We start from the raw sequence: 25117 nt of genomic DNA on the forward strand, positions 1-25117 counted from the left end.
GCTTTTGTACTTTAACTTCATAAGATTTAATAAACAATGATACAATATACTGTACTTGTACAATTATTAATACATTTAACACATCATGACAAATATTTGAACTCTTCAGTATTATTAATACAAGGAAAATTGCTATGATGGCATTCCAACTAATCAATCTGTGCCACACAATGCAACTATGTACCATAAAAATGCAATTTAACATACATAAAATATGGTATCTAAGAATAACAATTACATAAACAGTTAACAGCACACTTTTCTCCGCTATCTTATCTCTTAATAATTTCAAGCATCTTTTGTATAAGAATTTCCCACATAGTGCTATAAAGACACTAACCAGTGAAAAGCAGAAATATGTAAAGCTAAGAGATAAAATATACCTGATTAATAGTCAAAAAAGACAGTGCAGATAGTGTAGCATCCAGATTGCATTGCCTGTCAGGCAAGCAATTTCTCACTTTAAACAGTATTTTAAAAAGAATTATAACATGTTAGTATATTAAGATAAATCCAATAATTAGAACCCAGTGGGAAAAGTACCATTTTACAAAGATCACGGTTTCAATCACAGTTTTTAAAGCAAAGGTTTTTAAAACTAGTTCTTAATGCTGCACAACAGAATGGACAAACACACTCATAACCTGTACTAATAACAATTTCAGTAAAGGAAACAAAGTATGGGCAGGTCACTACAGGCTGTCAGGAAAACAAATCTATACACTTAAGCTTCCTGTTATTTACAGGTTATGCTTACAAATAATCCCATCTCTGCTTCATTTTGAAAACGCATCTACTTGCACTTATGGCAAACATTTTTAATACCATGTTACAACATGCTGACAAAAATGGTATTTTAAATGAGTAGATTTAATTTTGCAAGTTTACAGTTTCTAGTTTTATGCAAATCTAATCAGTTTGTACCAATTGCTTTATGTAGACAAAGCTAAAGAAAACAAAAAAATTAGCACTACTTCATGAAGATCAACAACCACTACCAATGCTGTGCAAACACCAGTCCAACTAGAGCCAAGAAAAAGCACATTATAAAGCTTAGCCTGATGTAAGTTGTCTAACAGTGTATTAGTGGAAGTGAATCAAAGACACATTCCATTTAACTGCTTCATTTAAATTCTGTTCTAACATTACAGCACGATGCTGCTGCCCAGGAGAGATGTTACAACCACAGCAGAGCCCACTTGGGGTTTGGAAGATGCATGGCAGAGTAGCCTCTGTGCTGGAGATCTTTCTACTGTAAGACACAGCAGGCAGAGGTTTACACACAAATTAACTGAATGGCACTTTAGCATAGGTCTAGTGACAGCCAGGTTTCCACATGCCCACATGAACCTTGGAATGCTCTTTTCCAACTCATAGGCATAGTGAATGAAAGCCACTTCAAAAAGTTTAAAAATTGTTTGTGAAGTTTTTATTCATAACAACATTTATTGTAACATTTAATTACATTAAGGAAAAATTCCTCTTCAAATTTATTAAAGACAAAATGTTCATCTATCCACACCCCACACAAAACCAAAGTTCCTGCCTGCTTAAAAAAAATTCAACCATAAATTAAAACTTAAGCTTTGTTTAATTAAGGTTCCATTGCTTCCTTGCCTTGAAACATAATTATGTTTTCAATATATTGTTCTTGTGAAGCTTAAATCTTCAAGTTATTTACACTCCATGGCATTAGAAAGCCACATGTTTCACTTGGTTTACAGTGCAGTTTGTGAACATGTTAACATCTAACAATAAATATGCATATGTAACATGTCATTAAGAAAGATACCCTTCCCAAAGAAATGTTAACATTTGCTTACAGAAGCAAAGTCAACTTTAATCTATGCTTGCTGACAGAGAGGATAATATATTGCAGACAATTCTGTTTTATTCATGGGTCTCACTGTATTAAAACTTTCTTTTACTTCCCCTCTCCCTACTCTTTTGTTTTGTTTTAAAGCAAACCATTCTTGGATTAAATATATTTCAGCTTTATTAAGGAAACCACAGAATCAATGGAAAAATTGCCCTGTGAACGAAGACAGGTTTTCATGCTAGATAGTGTTACACATATTTTTCAACCATTAAATTGAAACAATATTACTGTTCTTAGATTACTAAATCTACCCTGACACCATCATAAATTACTTCTATTGATCAGCTGCATAACATTATTGTGAAATTTTGACTTCAGTATGACTAGATGCTAATCGTCAGATTTTCAATTTTTTATTTTAAGTTGAAGCATTTGAAAGTTCAAGTCATATGCTTTGATTTACTTAGTATAAATAAAGAATATCCTACACTAATATTTATATAATAAATAAATGATAAACTAGTTACACAATTTAAGCAAGGTTAACGGTATGCTATTCTCCAGAAACATCGCCAAGTTTCTGTCTTCAACTGCCTTACGTGGCATTTTTTAAAGTTCTTAATTAGCATCCAGCATTTATAATCCAACATTCTAATGTGTATTTCTCATCACTGTGAGCTATTTAATAAAAGTAAAGGAGCAACAAATATAGAAACATTATAAAATGAAATTACTTACTAAATTTTATGAATTGCAGTGATGACATTCTGGTACATTTAAATGTGGCAAGAAAAAATGCACAACACCTAGAAATACCAATATCTGAACAAAGTTAAAGTATTAGACACAGAACAAAAAAACTGCAAGGATGACATACTCCCAAGCACTGCAGAGAATCTCTTCCAGTGACTTGAGTAGCATTCAGATCAGACCTCATGACAAGTCAATCAGTCCCATTTTCTTTCATTAAAATTATTGCAACCAACTTCAGGAAAATCTAGTAAGTGAAGAAAACCTGAAAGGTTTTACAGAATTTCTTACGTGGTACCTTTGAAAAGAATTCTCATATATCAGCTGTTTACAGACCCTACTGTTTCAATTCAGTTGTAGCTTTTGAAATCTGCAAGAAAATGTATATTGTTTTATTTCAGATACATCTTTCAAGGACGGCTACTATAATTAAAGTTTATACCTGGAAAAGATGACAGTATAGAATAGAGCAGTATCATGAATAATTAGCATCTCACATTATCCTCTACTTGATGCAATTTTTAGTGTCTATTTTTTTCAGTGGAACTGGCATTTTAGATAATGTGGTTTTAGTAAACTAACTGAATCTTTCATTGGCTCCATACACTCAGGTGTGCTGAATGTTTGCAATGTTTTCAGGAGGTTTTTTTAGAGCTTTGCAATTAAATTTTACTGCCCAGCTAACTAAATACATAGGTTGCATATGCCTTGTAATTAAAATACATCATTTCTGAAGGATGTTCTTTGCCACAGTAGAGTTTTAGAGACAGGTCAAAGGAAAAATATTACACTGATGTAAAATTAGAAAAGCTCCACAGAACTCGCAACTTGTTACACAAACACACACAAAGCTTTTAAAAAAATTACAAGAATATTAAGCATATTAAAACCTTTAAAGCAATGCTTCAAACTTCTACTGTCCTTTAATTTGTTTTTGCATCCTCGTTTGATGCTGTATCCTTTGTTCTGATGCTATGCCAGTGAAATTGCATCACCGTGAAGCAGCATTATGCAAGAATGTCTGGCTAAAATTAAAATGCTATTTCTCAGCATCATAGTTACAGGAAAAATGCAATTCAGGCATTCACAATGCAATTATGCAAGCCAACATATTTAGTAAAGAGTTAATGAAAAAATAAGGTAATGGAGAGCTAGTACGAATAGCTGTAGAATAAGATAAATCCCCAGAGTTCTCTGCTTTAAGCTTTCAGAGTTTGAGTCTATTGCCAAAGATGCTCAGCACAGCTCCACTTCAAAAAAGTCAGTCATAAAAACTAATTGAAGTTGAGGAGTTCTTCATGCAATGGCAGACAGTATTAATTTAAATTTACAAAAAAAAAGTTTTTCCATGAAGATGTTGTCACTCTCCAGACTCAAGTGTTTTGTACAAACAGGGAAAGATCAGTTGTTCCTGAGTTATAGCTCTTCATCACCTCTGAAGGGAACTGAGAAATTTCCTAAATTACTGTTTTACGCCTGCTAAAACACAACACAGCAGCATCACAATAAGGTTAAACCAATCTGATTCCTAATTCAGATGGCTTATCAATAAATACCAGACGCACATTGTTTACAAAGTAAGCAATTGTGTCAGTCCACCGGAGACACTCAGGGCACAGTATTTTATATAGATTCCCTCAAGATCATTGCTATAAACAGAAAGATGAACACAACATCAAGTGATCCTAAATAACCCAAAAAGACAACTTGTATTTTTTCCTAACTGACATATTTTTCAACATGACTAACTTGAAAAACTATGTCTGTTCCCAACATCCACAAAATTTCTTGGCACTAATGAAGTAGCAAAAGGAGAAAAAGAAAAACCTCCTCACAGTTCTGGAACTCAAACAAATTAAGTTTCATCTTCAACTTCTAAAACGCTCAAGGAAAAATAGCAACTTATGTCCATGGACTATTGTAACAGTGCAATTAATCCCTACTGATATAAATATATTCTGTCACTCCTGACCATACAGACATTCTAAATCATAGGTTCTGTAAGCTTAAATGTGTATGTCTCACTTCAACAGTTTGACAGAAATGTTTTGTGTGCTTTAAAGTTCTCTGTGGCATTTTACACTCCAAGAAAATAAGAAAAGCCATTTTTACTGCAGAAAATACTTTATTTCTCATTTTGTATGCCTGTAAAACATACCGAGTAGCTTTGAGAAGCAGAGTGCATTTTTTCTTCTCCAGATGAAGGAAGTCGAGAGGATACACATACATTTTTAAAGCTGCATAAACCACCAAGCCAAACATACACAGAACAAAGAACAAATCTAGTGTTACTCAGCAAGAAGACTAGAAATACACATATAGACATACACCTCAGCAGTCCTAATAAACCTAAAGGAAAAAAAAGACAAAAAGAAAAAAAATACTGCTTTGTTATGCAAATATATAATTTCCAAAATGAGAAAATTAAATGATGTCATTCAAACTAATTTCCTTGCCTCAATGGAAAAAGACGCAAGCAACGACAAAACACTCCCTCCCCACCAACCCCCTCACAAACATTTATTTTGGTAAGGTTTGGCTTAAATAGGATTCTGTAGCACTTCGCTACAGAGGCAGTTTTGGAACTGCTTATTTTAAAAAGTCCGCATTTTTCCTGCCAGGCTATTTATCTGAATAATCCATGCAATGCATGTACTATTGCCTATTCACAAATATTTCACAGATTCCGTTTATAGTGTTCAGAGCAGCAACTTAGTGAATAGTTTCTAAAAATACAAAACCTGTCACATTATTTCTTCCAAGACTTTAATTACTATGCTTCCACGGAAGCATGTTCAGAGGCACAATAACAATATTTAAAACATGATATACCAAATTAATTTAATACTTAGCAAAAGGAAAAAATTGATTAAGATACCCTCATGTTCAAATAGCAGATTTGGTGTATAATTGTTATATCAACATTTTTCTTTAAATTGTGACTTTCATTTTAAGGCATTAAATAAAAATAGAAACAAAATTCAAAACACAACAAATGTAGATGCATTCATCCAGCTGCATGAACATTAATTTAACCATAATAAAAAGCTCCAGAAGTCAAAGCTATTATATTAGAAGTTTCTACAGTGTATGATGAACAATACGGAAAAATCACCTACACTCCTGTAGAACTCTGATCTCAGTAAACTTCAGCAGCTAGCATGAGTTGCAATACCTCAAAGTGAATTAAATATGCTTTTCTTTAAACCTGGAAGAAATAAATTACATGGTGGTTTAGTTTTCTTACTAGCCTGATGAAGGGAATGGAGGGATCACTAAAATATCAAGTTTGAGAAAAAGAAAAACATTGTATGAGAAACAAGTTCTCACAATAGAAACCTGCCAGGGATCACATCAAGTTGCTGTTACAAGTTTTCTGGCAACTTGGTTACAAAGCATCTGTTTACAGAAAGTAAAACCTTAGTTTTGGTCCATCAGCAATACAAACGGTAAAGTTAATGCCTGAGCCAGGTCGGTTGCACTCAGAGCTGTAGCAGAAAGAAAATATTTTGTAACTTTAAGATAGCACCCCATATTGACTTTACCCGCCTTGACATAATTTCTAGACTACTCTCATCAGGCTGTAATAATAATTTCTCAAGTTCTTCTCTATCCTTCTACTATGGTATCTTAAAATCCCAGTGCTTCAAGCAATCGACAACATCAAAGTCAAAGCCTTCAGTTCCACCTACTACAAATTTTTAGATGCAGATGAGGACATAACAAAATATGCCTAGATGAACACAGGTATTTTGCAGCCACTGATTTTGTACTTAATAAATATGAAGTCAGACACTGTGCCACATTTATTAATCAAACACTTCTAGAGACAGATCTGCAGCTTGACTCGTTTTAATAGCACATCTGATTCTGGGGGTACGAACAGAACAGACTGCAGCTCTTATCCTAAAGAAGCTGACATTTGAGCAAACCTTACCAAAGAATGTTTTCCTGATTGAGGACTGACATTTCCTTTCTCTAACTCTTTTAACAAAAAAAAAAAAAAAAAAAAAAAATAGGCTTTCTGGCCAATTACAGTACCCCAAGGCAGCTGTATATCACTTTCAGTTGCAACTTGTGAATACTTTCTTTTTCTTTCTGTCTCTTTATTTTAACATGCATATTATGTTAGTTGATTTCAATCATGTTGCATGAGTGGATGACATACCTTAAAAGATTAAGTTTTGCCACCTGGGACTATTCCAGAAATTCAGTACTTTATAGCATCTCATACCTTTCTTCAGCCTCTATTTGCCCGCATTATCAATAGTAGCTTTCTTTCCTATTTTATGCCTCATGACAAGTTGTTCAAGGCTGCAGCTGATACAAGTCAGCTTGGAGTGTCTTTCCCCTCATTCCCATTCCAGGATGGAGCTGCTCCATTGTGTACAACGCTCTGCTGCCACCTATTTGACACAAGAAATACAACGCAGCAAATTCCCAAGGTGGTTTTGCTTCCCTTTCCCCCAACTTTCTCTGCCTCTGCAGCAGCTGTTAAAAGAGAACTACCAGTTTTTGATCACTCCTCCTCAGTGACACCCAGACACAAAAATCACTTCATTAATTACTTTTGCACTTAAAAATTGCTTCAACTACAACAGATATTTGATTATTGAATGTATCTTCTCTAAAAAGTTAATCCAATTTAACAACCTTTTTTATAACCCCACAGAACAGGCCACTTTTAAAGTATGTTTTAAAGCAATAATTTCAGAATTTGCAATTTAATTTGGCAGCAATAGAGCTCATCGTACGCAGACCTAACTGGGGCCATGGCTTTGAAAAGAACATCTATTTGCTGGCTGTACCCCTTCACTACACTAGACTTCAAATTCAGAACTCCGTTACAGAGCCTTAACGCAGAAACCACACACAAAGCATGAGATGAAGGAGGTGGTACTTTATCCGTCATCGGGGTCACAAAGATAAACACCACTTCATTCATCACAACATTCAGCCTGCTCTGCATGCAACTTCACAACACAGGAACAGCGGCTAAAAAAAGTCCCTTACTTGCATTTGTAAAATATCATGCAAAGGACACCCACTGAAGCTGCCAAATACTCCAAAGGAATCTATAATCTTCAGTTACAGATTCATGACAGCATACGTTCTGTTCTTGAATTGCCAAGCCATACAGAAAAGTCCTATTTCAGGGCTCAGCATAGTCCTTTTCACATCCTTGATTAAGTACTCAAACACTTATCTTTTATATATTTTTTTTTTTTATATGGTTGCTTTCTTGATACACTTAAATAACTTATTGGTAGAAATGTGCTTCAGCATTTACCCTAGAAATTATTCATTTAAAAAAAAAGACAAAACCAAGAAAACAAAAACAAGCAAATAATTTAAAAAAGCAAAAACGTATCACACTATTCGTGCAAACGATAAATAAGGTGACTGTGATCCAAAAAGCATATGAATTCTTGTGTATTTTTCTACAGAGGGGAAAAATTACCCTACCTCTGATGAAGCATAGGGAGAAAACAGAGGGTTTTGTTCAGGAAGGAATGGTGCAATTAGGGAGAAAATAAGACAGGTGGAATAAGAGGGCACAGAGTTAAAATGCTTGTATTTCTTAACACATACTAGTACAACTAAGTGCATTATTCCATTGTTCTTTTTAATGTATACATAACATTTGCAGCTATAACATATTTGTCCAATAAAATTTATCCGTTTAATAAAAGCAATAGTTGCACTAAGTTCCCTAGTAACACTTGGTTTTAAAATCTGTTTGGTCTGACAACACAAGATGCAATTTCAAAGATTATGTAAAGTTGTCAAATATTTCATGGACCAAGTGAAGAGACACACAAAATTCCAATTGCTAGCTGTTACTGGAATTACCTTTCTTTCTAGGCCACACACAAAATCTGATTGAACAAGCACTGCAAGTACTATATTAAAAAAATTGCCCAGAATAATTAAAGTGTAAAACTACCTAAAATTTGACTGCTTAAATGGAATTAGATTACTTCAATATTTTAAACTACATACAGCAGAACAACCCATAAAAGCATTTGAAAGGAACAGTGAAGAGGCTTATTCTGCCCTCTGGTGCACTCCATCCCACAAGGACATAGCAACCTGCACAAAACCCAGGAAAACATCCAAGCAACTCCAACAGCCTGATGTTAAAGCAGTGAAGGGTGTAATGAGCTACATTAAAACTGTTCTGCACCTTACAGGATCACATCCTGGATGATACCAGCACAAGCAAAAGCAGTTAAGCATTCTGCAGGGCAGAAGGTAAGCAAGGTAATTTTTATTCCTTTGTATTTATGACAGAGAGACTAATTGCCCTGGCTAAGGACCAAAACCTCATCATGTAAAGCACTGTGGAAATACACAATTTGCTGGTTTGCATAACAATTTTCTAGCTAGGTTGTGTTCACAAAGTTGGTGTTATGAGCTGCCACCACCAGTAAACAGATGACAGGAGACAGACAGGTACCCAAGCACACCACAGAACGTGGTACCACAGGCCCACGCAGGGATCCTACACTAATCAGAGGTGCCCCGAGGCAGTAGATTCTATATTTATAGTCTCATTATAGCACAAATCAGGTTTGGAAACTCACTTTTTGGCTAATAAAATGAAGTGCCATACATGCTAAATTAGAAGTAGTTTGATATCATCTTGAGACAATAAAATATTTTATAAAGCATAACTATAAAATTCTCTAACTCCATAAAATTAAGGTCTGTTAGGCTTATTTTTGCCAGTGAATAAGTCTTACTACATGTTTACAACAAAGTGCTGCTTATATTCTTTACAATTAACTAGACTAGATCTTGTTCCACTGAACAGAAGAACTGCCTGTTTTATAAAATGTCCCCAAAAATCCATTAATTTTCTCAGAAGCTGTGAGCTTTTGTGACATTCATATTAAGCTTAAAGCTTATTTAATAATATAACAGCTCAACAATGCATACTGAACGATAAGAACCATGAGGTATGGCACATAAGACATTAATTATGCAAGCTGTCATGCACAATTCTAGGTCTTGTTGCTAATGCAATAGTTGAAAAGCTTTACAATTAATTCCTTGAATTATTTAGCCTGCAGTTTCATATAAACAAAATTGTATCAAATTAAAACCACAACTTTCGCCATGAGGAAGCATTGTGAGATCGGATACAAACTGGGCAAGTACACAGTTAACATCTAAGCATGTAACTAGCATCGTTAAGACTACTCATTGGTATTTACATGTGATTAAAAAAATCCAGTTTACAAGCTAGAGGAGCACATTCCTGTTTAACACATGGACTACAACACTAAAACATATCTCAAGTACAAAAGAGCTGTTTTCAGAACAAATCTAGCAATCACTAGACATTTTATTTCAGAGAAGGTTAAAGCTAAACCAAACCCAATCTGAAGGGTTTTCAAAATAAGGATTTCAATAGAGACTTGGTCTGCAAGGAGGGCACATTCCCCAGCCTGATTATTGAACAGCACAAGTATGGACCTTAAAAGGATCCCAGAACTCAACAATCAAGAGACTTCAGTTCTCAGTTCCAAGTGACTTTTAGACTAAGTTATTTAAGCTTGTGCCTTGACTTTCCTCATAGCTAAGTGCTCACAGGATACATGCAATGGAAGTACCTTCTTCAAATGAGACCACCTGAGAGTAACAACCTCCTCTCCTACACAGACTTTCTCATAGATTATTTTCAACTACACTAACTGCATGGATAGAGAGGTGCTGAAAAAAAAATCTGGAGAAAGTCAGCAAGAGATACTTTTAATTATTTGATTCATTTGTGCTCTAAACTGAAGGATGCCAGTTTACATGTCATGTCCCAAACACTGACTTCCCCACCATAAAGTTGCAGAGCAGCATCTTGCCCCAGGCAGTTGTTCATAACCACAGTTACATCTGCAGAAAGAAGCATTCCATAAAATACTAAGGTAGAAAACAAAAAAGAAGACCTGTTTCCCATAGGGTTCATGTTTCCCAGACTAGGAGGAGTCCAGGGATGTAAACAAGCTTTACAACATGATGTAGTAAAATTTCTTCAGATAATGGGAAGAAACTTCACATTCATAGATCCTGGTCCTCATGAAGGGCTTTCACCATGATGATATCTGCTGTAGCGACAACATACCAGGGCACAAGCAACCCAGGAGGTTTCTGGAGTGCATTGAGAATCTCCTGACATGTGTGACTGAAAAGCTCAGAAGGGGAAATACTATGAACATTTGAATTGTAAAGTACGGGAGGAACTGGTCAGGGTAGCCATAGGTGCAGTGGTCATGAGATGGCAGACTTCAGAATCTTGAGAAAACAAAGCAAGACAAAAAAAGCAAGATCACAATCCTGGAGTTCAAGAAAGCAGGCTTGTGCCTGTTCAGAAATCTGCTCTGTTGAGTACCATGGAATACAGCTCTGGAGAGAAGTTCACAAGAGCTGGCTTATTTTCAAATATCTCCTCCTCTAAGCTTAAGAATGGTCCATCCTGACAACTATGAAATAAAGCAAAAGTGGCAGAAGGCCTGTGTGATGAACGAGGAACTCCTGATCCAAGCATAAAAAGGAAGCGCAGAAGAGGTGGAAGCATTGACAGGCAACTGAGGAAGAATAGAAAGAGAATGTTCAAGCAGGTAGATATAGAGGTAGGAATACCAAAGCCCATCTGGATTTGAATGTGATGAGGGACACGAAGGGCAGCAAGAAGGGCTTCTACAGGTCTATCAGTAGCAAAAAGAATCAGTGAAAATGTGGTGGTGCTGCTAAAGAGGGCAGACAACCTGGTGACAAGGGACACTGAAAAGGCTGAGGTATTGCACCTTCTTTTCCTCTGTCTTCACTAGTAAGGCTGACATCACAAAATCACACGTCTCTGAGACCCAGAAGGAAGTCTGGAGCAATGAAAACTTAGATGTTCAGGGAAACACATAAACTGAACCATGAGACCTGGTGGGATGCCTTTTAAAAATATGGAAAAGTTTGTGGAGGTGGGTGTTGTTTTTTTACTGCAAAGGTGATGTAAATCTACAGGTGAGGGAGCAGATTGCTCAGGGAGGTTTACTTAAAACTTGACTGGACAAGGTCCTTTGAAACGTGCTCTAGCTGACTCTACTTTAAGTAAGGGGGTTGAACTAGATAGCCCCCAGAGGTCCCTCCAACCTTCAACCATTCAATGATTCTGTAAAATTATACGATGTAAACTTCTGCTTGCATACTTCAAGTTCTTCCTCCCTGCAGCAATTCCACTTTCCAACCACCCAGCATGCAAGTTATAACTTCAGAACGCAGCAGTCACAGATGAGCTTAGGTTTTGACATAAATTGGAATTTTCGTCCATGGCCTCCAAAGACCTTTTTGCCTTGTTTTTTTGTTTCTTCATCTTTCCTGCTGCCACTCCATCCCCTGTGCAGCATGAAAACAGGCACAGTCACATTAACAGGTACAGCACTGAAATAAGTAGTTCATAACATCTTTGGTTCACATAAATCAGGGGTCAGTATTTTATGCAGATAAAACAAAACAATCAGAAATTAGTAAGTCCTTTAATTTTTCCAGCATGGGGAAAGAGGAGGCTTGAAGGTCTCCTAAGACTGAAGGCCTTCTCATTGGAGAGCACAAAAATATAGAGAAAAAAGTGAAGCAGCTAGAGATATAGCTAAATTCAATACCCAAGCGTAGAGAACCTTACTCAAGTGGGAGTTCATATGCTAAAAGCCCCTTGATTTTTACATTTCCACTTTCAGCTAACTGCAGTAGGGTTTGCTTCTTAATGACTCCTGACTCCAAGCACTCATATGTCTGCAGGGACTTAAAACTAAATGGAACCTTAATATCCCTTAAATTAAATTAATAAATAAAATAATAAAAAAATCCTGTATGCTTCTTGTAAGGTGAAAAAAAACCAAACCCACTGAGCATTTACTGTCTTTTAAAACTGCAGTTACACTCAAGATTTTACTCTTCAATAATATGTTCACATTCCATAGGTGAGGAACACCTATCACAGAGAAGTGTAACCATTCTTTTCCTATCTCATAAAAAACATTCTCTATAGAATTTCTGGCACAAATACCAACAGTAAGTAGGCAAAATAACCTCCTACTACCCAATATAATTTAAAGAAGTAAACCGAGCAACTGTGGCTATCTGCACTACAGCCAGATTGGATTAAGCTATTTAATACATGACTACTGGGATAGCAACAGCAATAAAACTTGAGCCATTTCTTCAGTCCCATGTTTAACTGCTCAGTGCAACAAGTATCAAGTGCTGAAAGCAAGAGATGTTTTAGTAAGTTTATATTGCCTTTTTGATTCAGAAATTTGTTAAAAATACTTACATGCTTCACCAGTTCAATACAACTCAAAAAAATAATCTTACTGCACATGCAAATACTGATGAGATCACTTGCACTTCAGAAAAAAAAAATAATAGAATACATACACGTTCCTCTCTGTCTTCATGTGTGCATCTACTAAGACAGTGTGCAACATTTTTATCATTTTAGCCAACCTAGTATTTGGATAGTTGATTTTCAAGACATTCAGCTGACAGAGGCATATGAGTATAGAGTTACAGATGACAGAATTTAGGTGAAGTTATCTGTATTCTACTTATACACAATAATAGATTATTTTTTAGAATCAATATACTGTAAACAATCACTACCATGAAATGTAATTCAATGGAAAAAAAAATCATGATCAGTACACCAGATTCTCAAAGCACCTAAAGCCAAAGCAGCAGGACATATAAAGACTGGATAGAAAACATGAGGCTAAGCTGTTTACTTAGTAACCATGAAGTGAATGTGCTACTGTTTACTGAACATCCAATGGAGAAGCTACAGTACGGAGAACTAATCCCCATTTCTCACCAAAACAGACAGGAATGCACACTGGATAATTTGTTCCTACTGATGATATCATTCTGTTAAGCTTACTGTTTTTAACAAGAAGCAAGTTTCAGTCTTCTCTCACTTTCTTCCATGTACAAGATCAGATCAGCCTCCCAGTGACCTACTTTGAGTCATAGTTTTCACTATGATTCAGAAAAAACGTCTTCTCTGACAGTATTTCCCAGACTACTGTGGGTTCATTCCAAGAATCAATTTCATCTTCATTGGTTTCCTACAGGAAACCAGACCAACTTCCTATTATTTTATTTTCTTTCACTTCAGCATAGCTCACAAACTAACTGGAAGTGAGAGTGATAGAAAACTTCATTCTGCATAAACACAGCCAACATAAACACCACTAAAATACTGAAGATGTCACTGGTTCAAAGTCACTAGAATGTGGAGCAAGCTAAGATTAGAAGTCTCTCTCCCTCCTTCCCCAAACACGATGCACACAGGCAAAACCAGTAAGTTTACATAACCAAAGTTTAGTAAGAGCTGTTCAAGTCTCTGGTGAAAACATTCACCTTTAACAGCTGGCCAAGTTCTACTCCCTCTTATAACATTGGGAAGTGCTTTAAAATGGTAATCACTGTTGGACTCCTTTAAACTCCTGTTAGTACCATAGTGAAGTCCACCAATCACCTCAATCGACTTGAGGTGCCTAGGTTCTCTCAACTGTGACAACAGAAGTATGACAGCAGATGCTAGGAAGCATAACAAGGACACTCTGAAGAAGTCCATCTAGACCTCCAGGAGGACTTGTAACATTAAGTATTGGCCTGCTGCATTCAGTCTAGCTTCTAAGAGAGCCATTTTTATGTTTCCTCATTGTGCTCCAAGGTACATTAGATCTCCAAGACTCAGTGCCAGATCTGCATAGGTTCAAAACATTAATGGAGTGAATACCTGAGGAATAAACTTTCCCAGAGCCCACAGCAGTGTTACACACAAGTGCAGAGCAGCATCAACACCCACACCCCTGCTTTCCTGCCTCCCCCATGCTATGACTTGAGCTGTTGGCAGATGCAGCAGCCACCTGGAGACAGTCTGGGACTAAAATGTTAGTACCATGCCAATACCACCTAAGGGACGGAAGTAATTTCCATGCAGATTGTTGTCCAATACACTAGTTCAAGAACTGACATGCGGGAACATCTAGCTGTGGACTGCAAATGCCCAGTAAGTTTTGCTGGCTCAGGTTTCACTCTGCAAAGCAGTGGTTAAATTGCCTTCTAGGCCAAAGTTGCCCTTGCACTGATGTGGCCTTGTTCTTGAACTGCTGTACCTGAGCTAATAAACCCAACTAGACCCATGATTAGCACAGAGCAAACTGGATCATTCAATCATGCAAAGGAATTTCAAAGAAAATTTTCCTTTTATCTCTATATTCTGCTGTTTGCCTTTTGACATCATTTCTTCTTGCTGTGTTTCAAGGCTTAAGGATTGACAGAAGCAACACATTGCTTTTTGCAGGAAGCCTGACATTCGGGAAGGTTAAATGCTCCTTCAGTTCTCACCTTAGGACAGGGAATATTACATCACTTAAGAACACTTTCTCATGGTATAAAATAAGGACAGTGTCTATTCCTGATGCACAATTTATGTTAATGACAATTTGCTACTTGGTCATCAGTCTGTAATCATGAAGGGAAGTATGAATGAGGGTTTCACAAGTAAACAGAGTTCACCTGTTAGTAAACTGAGCTGTTCCATGATAGAGCAATGTAACATAACACATGTAAATCAAAGTTACCCGCTTTACTTTGCACCTTCTTCCCTTATGATGTAGCAGTGCTTGCCAGGGTCAAGTTATCTCCAACAAGTATTTTTTGCTTCAGTTTTTTCCAACCAAAAAACCAGAAATGTTATAATAGCATATGTAGTAGCAAAGCTGTTCTCTGTATTTTTAGGTCCATTTTTCAAATAGTACAACCTCCATAAAAAGTTGTATAGGCAAAGCCTTTCTGGAAATGACACACTCAGATGCACCCATTGGTTATAATGCAAACAGAATAATATGGTTTTAAGCACTGTTTGGCCTAACAAACCTGCATAACTTCTCCCCTAGGACTGATCACCAGCCAACTCTACAGCAAAAGTAGTTTCACATGGTAGAAAAGTCAGATTTCTAAACCTGTGGATTTTTGTTTATAATTTAACCTCACTTATTCTAGTGTTTTAATATATATTCAGTAGTGACACTCATGCAGTAATTTAGCACCGCAAACAACTATCTTGATTTAAGGCAGAGTTTACCTGTCAAAGTTAGCAATTGTTAAAATGGCTATAAATGCTGCAGTCTAAAATAATCAAAGCAGCATGCCATCAGCAGTGCACATTCACAAACCACAGTGCTAGAAGCTACTCACCTTGACGTGGCTCTGAGCTCCCAGGTTGTATATCTCACTGGGTTTGACTTCATTAATGATCTTCACCAGGCAGGTGCTGTCTGTGAGATCACCATAGTGCAGCTTCATGTCTTCAGAGTTTAAGAACACAGAGTTAATACAGTCCCAGAACAATATGGCATTTCTGGTTCAAATCCTATTACACGTTTAAAATCCAAGTAAACATTCATTGGAAGAAGTTAAGAGATCCCTGGCTGAACAGGGTTCTGCTTGGCTTTTTTCCCCTGCTTCAAGCAAAAAAAATGTATTTCCCTGCAGGAGTAATGAATACCATTTCAGATTATCTTTTCCATAATCTGATTTACCTAGCAACATTTATGTAATCTGTTTAATAGTTTGCACTTCATGAACCTAGATTGTATAAATTAGACCAATGTCATATACAGAATTTTAGTCACAAAAACCCCCACATTATTTTAAGTTAGGCTTCAAATCTCTCACTCACAAAGGTTTTTAATAAGTTCTTAAGCTTACATCAATAGGTTTCCCCTTCTTTTTCAGAATGTTGTTCTTGTTTAGACTCCTCATTACCAATAATTTCACAACACAATAAAAAAGCTTAAGGTACCTACAAGAAGAACACTGAGGTAACACTAAAATACAACCCACTACATTTATTACTATTGTTTTTCCGTTTAAAAAATACAGATATGCACTGGAAAGGAATTTTAGAGAACATGGTAACTGTTAATGAAACATGCTTCATGACATTACAGACCAAAAACTCAGTTGTGGTTGAAGTCAGTCACACAGCTGTTATTTATCCTTTCCTGACTGGGTTACTTTTTAATTTGTGTGGGGACAAGAGCATGAGACCAGCTCCTGTCAAAATTTAAAGAGCAGTGGCTTATCAACTTGTCATTGGTTTCAGACCCTGAAATAATTCCAAAAGTGAAATTCATTCTGATAAAACAGGTCTCATTTTCCTCTCATTAAAAAAATATTAATCACACCATCATGCTGCTATTCACAGATCTATTCAACAAAAAAAAAAAAATCTTACCACTATTGATGAATTAGTTGTTTACATTTATTTGCCATATTTATATAGATTTTCATTTGATGTTTTTGACCTTAATAAGTTTGTTTATGTTGTCCTGTTTCCAGGAAAAAGAAGAAATTCCTATTTGAGTATGGTTTAGTAGTCTTCCCAGTTGACAAGGCTCACCACTTTAAGGTTCTATCATCTACAGATTAAAAAAAAAAAAAGTTGATTGTTTTTATAATCTTGAAACCAAGAAATACTAGGTTTCTTACAGGAGACTACCACATGAACCCACAGTACATTTTTTAAAATGCTGTAAAGATATCAAAAAATATGTTTTTATTTAAGCTGATCTGGGTTTTTTTATGATTTGTTTTTTTGGGGTTTGCTTGTTCTGGTGGTTTTTTTTGTTTGTTTAAGTTTAACGTAGCAAGGAAGTAACAGATCATGCAGTTATCAGATGTTAAGCTTTGTATACTCCTATCTGACAAGTACTTTAGGTTCCGCAGGTTGATAAAGTGATACAGTCCAGCAGGTTACAGTAAATTCTTGAAATCATTTTACCATCCACTTGCTTGAAAAGGACAGACTTCAAGACCCAGTTGAATTTGTGACTAATAGGCAAGGGAATATTACTGCAACTATGTTGTCTATTTTTTTTAAAGAGAACTGTGATTAAATATGAGGGCTGGCAAGCAGTTTATGACCCTTTTTGTGCACATGCATCAATTATCCATTGTGTGGGCTGCCTTCATTCCTGCCACAAGTTCTATACAGGCTGGAGCAACAATACTTGTATGGAAGGCAACTGTCCTGCTTCCCAAATTAAATTCAATACATGAGACCAGTTCTGCCTGTGGGCCACAGCACACACAACATCCCAAATGGCTATAGGATTAAAACGATTTGGATGTTGGAGTTAACCCACAATCATCAAAACTGCTGGAGTCCAGACCACCTTAACAGCTACTGCATTTTTGTTGGAACATGAAGTAGAGACCAAGAGCAAGCACCACCTAAACAATTTCTCTGATGGCAGTTACCATGTTTTTCAGGAAAACTCTGGGCTTCTGGGAGCAAGGAAGAAGCCAAATGCACTGCCCTTTCTGTACCAGAAATGAAAGCTTCCCCTAGGCACCAGGGAGCTCTCTCCTTCCTCAGCTTACCTTGGCTGACATTTAAACAAAATCTCCTTGACAGTGGAACTAGCCTTTGGAGAGGATGGAGCAAAGGACACTGTTACAGAAGGAGGCCCAGGGAGCTGCAGCAGCTCTGTGAGAGCCTTAAGGGTCTAAAAGAGTAACAGGTGCCTCTCCAGCCTAAGCATCAGCTGAGCAGAGAAGAGATGCCACAGCTTGGCTCCTTCTTCCTACAACAAAGACCTCCAATTCTGCCACCACCCCCAGGTGAGAGAACAGTCTCAGAGCTTCCCAGGAAAAGATGGGCTGTCAGCTGCGCTGAGCTGAGCATCAGAGATAACCTGTCACAATTACCTTAAATTTAAAGGGTATTCTCAAAGGGAAATGCCCATTTTTGTCAAGTCTTCAGGGCTTCTGGTCCACATAGCTTTTTTTGAAAGGGAGAAGGGCATAAGACTTTGTTAGTTTTCTGACCTATGAAAAAAGAGGTATTTCAGAAGTAATAGCCTAAGTGGAAAGGCTTCCTAGAAATAGGGTTTATTTGGTGTAAAGATTTATAAAAACAGATCAAAAGTCAAAACCTATGGATTTTAGTAATATTATCCAATCTGAAAACCTCTGTAGAGAGCAATAACTGGAGGGCTGACTTCAGGAAACACCTTGTTTTCCTTCTTGTTCTCCCTAGTGTTGTGGGGCTTTTTTGTTTGTTTTTGGTTTGTTTAGGAGTTTTTTTGGGGTATAAAAATATTTGCTATTTATGAAGAGCATCATCTTGCAACATGCAATCAGCTCCTCATGGGAAGAACATATAGGGCAAAGACAAAATTAAGGTTTGCTCACATCAACCACTATTGCTCCTTAACTTCCTCCAGTACTGCCTGGAAACCCATGGTTTCCAAACAGTTTCCACAGAGCAGCCTTTCCTGAGATTCCAAGTCCAATTCCTCCTCCTTCCATTCATATGGCTGCACTCCTCAGTTAAAGGAAAATTATATAAGTGGGCAAAAACATTTCAGGCCTGCTTTCTTTTTCCTTTCTTCCGTCCCTTTCCTTAAATGTTCTTATACGTATTTATCATGATCTATACTGTCTTCTCAAATCACTTATTCACGGGATGGTCCTGACAATGCACAGGTTCCTGTTTGATTTCTTTTTCTTCATTTTGTGAGCAATGAATAGAAGTCATGGGAAAGAGTTCTTAAATTGTCCTTGACAGAGGCACAGGTTTCAGTATTTTTCATTAAGATATTTTGTTCAATTTTACTCCTCTCTCAATCAGGTATTTTAAGGAGCAACATACAATAAGTAGCAACTGTTCACAGCAAATGCCACTGAACATGACAAGACTGTCAGAAAGAAAATATTTTCTTCAAATTGCAAGCAAAGACCAAGTGAAATGTAAAAGTTGCATTATATATTTCAATTTAATGCAATTAGGCTCTGTTTAACCATGGTGGGAAGCAGACTTAGAAAGACATGAACATTTATTTCATGCATGAAGATATTAAGTGTTAACAATATCTGAAATCAGACTATTTAGGACAGCATCACACTGCATAACTCTACAAAATATGCACAGCTTTGAGAGCTATACTATATGCTTTTTAAAATGCTCAATCCATCTGCTGAACTGGAGCCACCCAGATTTTGAGCTCCTTCTCATTAAGTAACCAGTGACTCTTCTATAATGTAAAATAGTCAAACAATTTTTGCAAAGTCTACACTAAAGGCAATAATTTCAGCTTTCCAGATTATACTGGCTAACAGAGAATATAGTAAATTGCCAGCAAATTTCCAAGAGCAATGCCTTTGCTTCAGGAAAAACAGATAATAGTTTCCTTGGACGCAGAAATTCAGAAGGTCCAAAGATTAATTCTTCCTGTTATCAGTAAGAATTGATCATGTCCTATTCATGTTGTCATATAGGCTGTCCCCAAACCTTCACCTCCATTATGTACTAAGAAGCTCATGAGGAAACAGAAGTGGAGTGTTTAACATAACTGCCTCAAGAAGAAAACATTTTACTATCCTGATATCTCAGTGTTTTCATTGTCTCATGGCTTTTTTGCAGGCCCAGTATTTTTTAATTGCTACTGCCTGTGTCAGCATTTCTACACTTTGTGTCACATCTTCATCAGAGAAAAATCATCACTTCTCTTTCTGATATACAGCAGCTAATGAACACAGGCAGAGAAAAAGGAAGCTTAGCTATCAAGGTTCTTTGTTACTTTGTTTTAAATCAATCCAAAGTCAAACACAGCTTAAAAATAACTACTCATTAATAATACTTAGGTAGAGGAAACTGGGATTCCCTTCCTGCTCCTGAGAACCTTTCTCCAACAAACACACCATAGACAAAAAAAAAACAAACCAGAACCCTTAAATATAAAAATAAAGTCTTACTTCCTTCAATGTGAGCCTGTGGATTCTTGTAGAGATGTTCAATCCGGCCTGTATTAAAAGAACTAGACCGACGAACGATGCCATGCACCTGGGGATTGCACAAGGAAAAATCCAAAAGGAAAGTGGTTAACATTAAGAGGAAAGCTTTCATCATCATCATCATCATCGCTCTTTTTATAAGCAGGAGCCCAACCTTTGTATCAGGTAATCAGAGTCTGTCTCTATTCCTAAAGGTAGACAGTTATCCAAATCATAACAAAATACTTGCAGATGAGCTCTGATGCCATTTTCTTTTTTTTAGTGCCCTTGAGTGTTTTCACATTCTCCATTAATGACACCACCAGTAGTCCAAGCATCACACACAGTACAGAAAACACACCGAATTGCCCTAGAACACCATCTACCTAGTGAGTGAGACTTGCCAATGTTAGAGAAGTAATATGTGAATACCAAGATAACCTCTTCTCCCTAGTTGCAGAGAAGTCTTTCTGGAGCCAGAGAGATGACAGACATGGAAAAAGCAACAGCATGAGATAGGGCTAGGGAAAGGAAAGAGGGGGCAGAGAGGAGAGAAGGGAAGAAAAAGACAGGTGAAAAAGGGGCAGGAGCTGCAAGGTCCAACTATATCTTAGAAAACATCTGCTATTCACTGTCTGGGTTGTTGGAAGAAGAGCTGGAACAGTCAGTGCTGTTTTTGTGGACTTCATAAGTCAGTGTTCTCCAGTGGGTTATGAGACATGCAGGCAAGCCTAAGGCTGAAATGCAGGTTGGGAATTTCCTTTAACCAGCCACGATAAATGAGTCGGTGCAGAAACCCCACTGGTTTTGACTAACATTAAAGAAAAGCCTGTTTATGTCTAATATGTTAAAGAAACTGTTCAGACACTGATCCTGTTTCCTCCTGTTGTAAGATAGCCCTATGCCTACTGCCAAAATTTGTGTTAGCTTAGGTTACCAGCTGAAGAAGTTGTGCTTGCACTTGGGAAACCAAGCTTCAGCATCTGACTGACCTCCAATTCTCCCTGCCCTTTATTTCTAGTTCTCTAACACTTCAATGCATCCTACACTCAACTGGGTTGGGCCATTGCTTTACCCTTTCACTCCATCTAAACATGAACTTCTGAGAAGATACCAGTAGGAATAGGCAGTGTTTGGAGTTTTGGTTTGATTTTGTGTTGTTTGGAAATTTTTCTTTTACCCGTAACAGAAGCCATGGTTATTGACACAGAAAACTCTTCTTATTCCATCTTAAGCCGACACTTAACTGAGTAAAAAGGTATGCACAACTATAGAATGAGACTAGTTTTTTGCTTTAAGAATGACATTTTGGTGGCCAGCACTCTAATAACAGCTGAATAGCTTCAACTTTGCTGCTTGCAGGTGTAATTTATAAAAATAGTTTCCTACAAGAAGAGGAAATAAATTTCCTTGCACACATACTTGTGCACCCAGCCACACACAACAGGCTCGCAAGGCACCTTGTTCTGCGGTTCAAACACTAAACTTTCCACAACTGCAAAAATATTTGCATTTTAAGGATCAATGGGGAACTGAGAACATGGCCACAAAAAAGTTCCATCAAATCATGAATTTATGAGGATAAATGTTCAAAGATATTTAGTTAAAAGGTCTATCAAAAATTATTTATAGAATGTGTGAATAATTTATAGGGACACAAGGTTAAGAGAGAAGCACTTTCAAAATAGACACTTCCATAATCATTTCACTTGTGCAAAAGATGCTGGTAATATTTTGAGTACTCAAATAAACATCTGTTTTGATGTTTATTTGTTTCCGTGTTGTCGAGTAAAAATCAGACTCTGCAATTCTAAAGCACCAAGTTATTCTAAAGGAAACGAACTGAAGCTCTCTCTAACTCTTCCAGGAAAAGTTATTTTGACTAAAAGTCGTGATGAGAGACTTCTTGAGCTCTCAATTATTCTATGCTGAAATTCAAGTTCACACAAATGATTGACCAACAAATCAAATTTTGCCAGCTCAAACTTGATGAAAGATTGTGCTTGCAAGGGCCTTGTGTCAGCTGAACGACTGTGATACCAATGTTTCACCAATGAGATGTGCTAAATGCAATCACCTCAGGATTTCAAAGAGTTTCAGCAAACAAACACATCAAGAGATTCTGCTGCATCCAGTGATAATGAGAAAACATGCAAGCCCAGCTTTTTTCTTTTATTTTCCTTTTTTTTTCCTCCCACTCCTTTTTCTGGTATGCACATACAAGAGAAAAAAAACCTGCCAAATGCTTAATCCATGACAGCAACATGACTGTAAAAAAAACCTGATGAAAGGTACCTTTGTCTGCATGGGACAGGTGAAATGCAAACTTTGTGACAAGCCAAAATGTGTGCAAACTGGTTAATCTAGTTAAGAATGTAAGATCAGTGGATTTTTCTCAAGAGGGATTGATCTTTACAATAAATTGACATTTAAAAAAAAAAGGCAAGTGAAACACCTTTGTTCACATGTAGTGTTCAGTTATTCAGGGAACACAGGTCTCTAACTAGGAATACAGGTCTCTAACTAAGAACACAGGAAAGAATTCCAGCAACTGGAGAGTTTTATTGTGGACTAGAAGAATGTGCTTTTGCTCTTAAAGTAGCAGAAGCAACCACAATGATATCTCTCTTCCCCAAATGGAATGAAGAAATAGTAAAAATAATTAATTCACAACACTGAAAAACCAGAGCAAATAAGCAGATCAATCAAAGCATGAGAATGGATGGGATAAACAGGGCAAGATTAACCACATGCAAAAACATGGAGAGGAAAACAGACTGGCTGAGAAGAGACTGCTCACTAAGCTACAAAGCAGCATTACAACAGAACTAATGAACTCCTGTATTAGAACAAGCATTAACTTTTTAGTAAAACCCCAGAAAATATTACATTATGGGGAGAGTGATTTTACCTCCTTTACCCTTCCGTTATCAAACAATTTGGAAGCATCTTTCATAACTGAGAAGGCAAACATTTTCTTATGTGTGCCCACAACAGTTCAAAACCACCAAATCATATAATAATAATGTGACTGTTACTTTGCTTGGTCACAAAAAAAGACAATCTTTTCAGGGCAAATTAAGCAATAAATAGTATGGAATCAGACTTAATTTATTTTAAGGAAACGGTAAATGAAAATCATGTGCTAAGCAAGTAATCCAAGAGAAGGGCTGGAAAGTAACACTACCAAAATATTGTTTGGGGTTTTTGGTTGTTTAGCTTTTTTTTCTTTTTAAACAGAGAAAGCAAAATGCAAGTTTTTTCACTGCTGAAGTATAACTGCCAAAACAAAAGGGCAGTGTGGAGAGAGCGGAGGGGAAAGAGAACAAACAAGAGATTCTTATTCCTTTATGTGGTACATTGCATCATAAATTATTCCCTAATTCCTTACAGTTTTGGCTCACACAGGTCACTGCTTATCTAAGCTGGCGGGAAACATGCAAAGCAGCTATACCCTGAGGAGAAGAGGGAATCCACCAGTGGACATTAGATGATAAATAGTACAATAAGCTGGCATGATTACAGGCCATGTTGCACATTCCTCTCCAGCTTTTTGATTTGTTATCAAGGGCTGCAGTGGAAAACATACACAGAGGACAGAAGCAGAGGAAGCCAGAGCTGCAGCATCCAAATAATTCCATCAGCCCACAGCCGGTCACCGAGTCACTCACCTCGTAGCCTTTTTCCAGCAGGAACTCAGCCAAGTACGATCCATCCTGGGAAGAGTAAGATATAGGAAAATGTTAGAAACACAGTGAATGGGCCTGGGAGATTTGGACTCATTAAGGTCTCAAAAAAGGGAAGAAAAAAACTGGCAGTTAGTTGACTGGGTAACAAGCATATACTTAGATTTCTCCAAGTTTATACACTGACCTAAAAATACTATAGATGCTTTTTGTAAGAAGCAGCATATTTTAAGATAACTTTCTTACAAATGCTGGTTGAGAACTCCCGTCTCTTGAACCTCATCCCAAATTCTCTTATTAAGTGCCTAGGGACGTCTTTCCAAAATATTCTAACCACAGTCATTGAAGTTGAACTATTTTGGAGATAGAGAAGGAAAGACATTCTAGAAAAGCTGCTGTAAGCTTGGCATACTCTGGAAACTGACATGCTTCTGTCACACTGTGTCACGCTCGTGTGTCCCTTGCACACATGCTCCTTCCACAAACCTGAAGGCAGCAGTAATTCTGCTTGCCTGATCAACTGAGTTTTCAAAAACACCTCTAGCACACCCTATATTTACACTACAGAATGCAAGCCACTTCCACATTTTATATATCATTGAGGGTTGAGAATTTGGGTGGTTTTGGATTTGGTGTTTTTGCTTTTTTCCCTTCCCTTTAAATCCTTGTCAAACTTAAATTATTAAACTCCCAAAAAGCAAATACTTCAAAACACATGCTAGTGCATGTTTTCCTGAAATAAGATTACTTTCCTGGCATTATTATTGCCAGGATTACCAAATACAAGGTCATATTATCCTTATAAATGTGTATGTAACATCATGAACCCAGCAAAGTTTACCCCTCCAGAAGAGTGCTCACTAACCAATTCAGTGTGTATTACCCTTCCACAAAGACTCTGCAACTTTTCATTGACTTTTTGAACTGTTGTTCCCTTCATATGTGAGAGTATTCCAGAGTCAATTGACTTGCTACAGAAAGACCATAAAAACAGGAGATGTCACCTATGCTTACATGATTAAAC

General features: G+C 36.9%; 1 protein-coding gene across 2 annotated transcripts in view; it reads right to left on the minus strand.

Annotated features, from left to right (window-relative positions):
- The window catches only part of GMDS (GDP-mannose 4,6-dehydratase), a 421835-nt gene that overhangs the window by 330148 nt on the left and 66570 nt on the right, over window positions 1-25117 (minus strand). For both annotated transcript variants that reach the window (XM_051611499.1, XM_051611498.1), the window contains exons 2-4: window positions 24079-24123; window positions 20390-20477; window positions 15824-15933 (exon numbers count right to left, since the gene is read on the minus strand). In XM_051611499.1, the coding sequence (XP_051467459.1) occupies window positions 15824-15933; window positions 20390-20477; window positions 24079-24123 (243 nt within the window). The remainder of the gene's footprint in view (window positions 1-15823; window positions 15934-20389; window positions 20478-24078; window positions 24124-25117) is intronic.

Source organism: Apus apus, chromosome 2 (assembly GCF_020740795.1).
Source record: "Apus apus isolate bApuApu2 chromosome 2, bApuApu2.pri.cur, whole genome shotgun sequence".
NCBI classification, from domain to species: Eukaryota; Metazoa; Chordata; class Aves; order Apodiformes; family Apodidae; genus Apus; species Apus apus.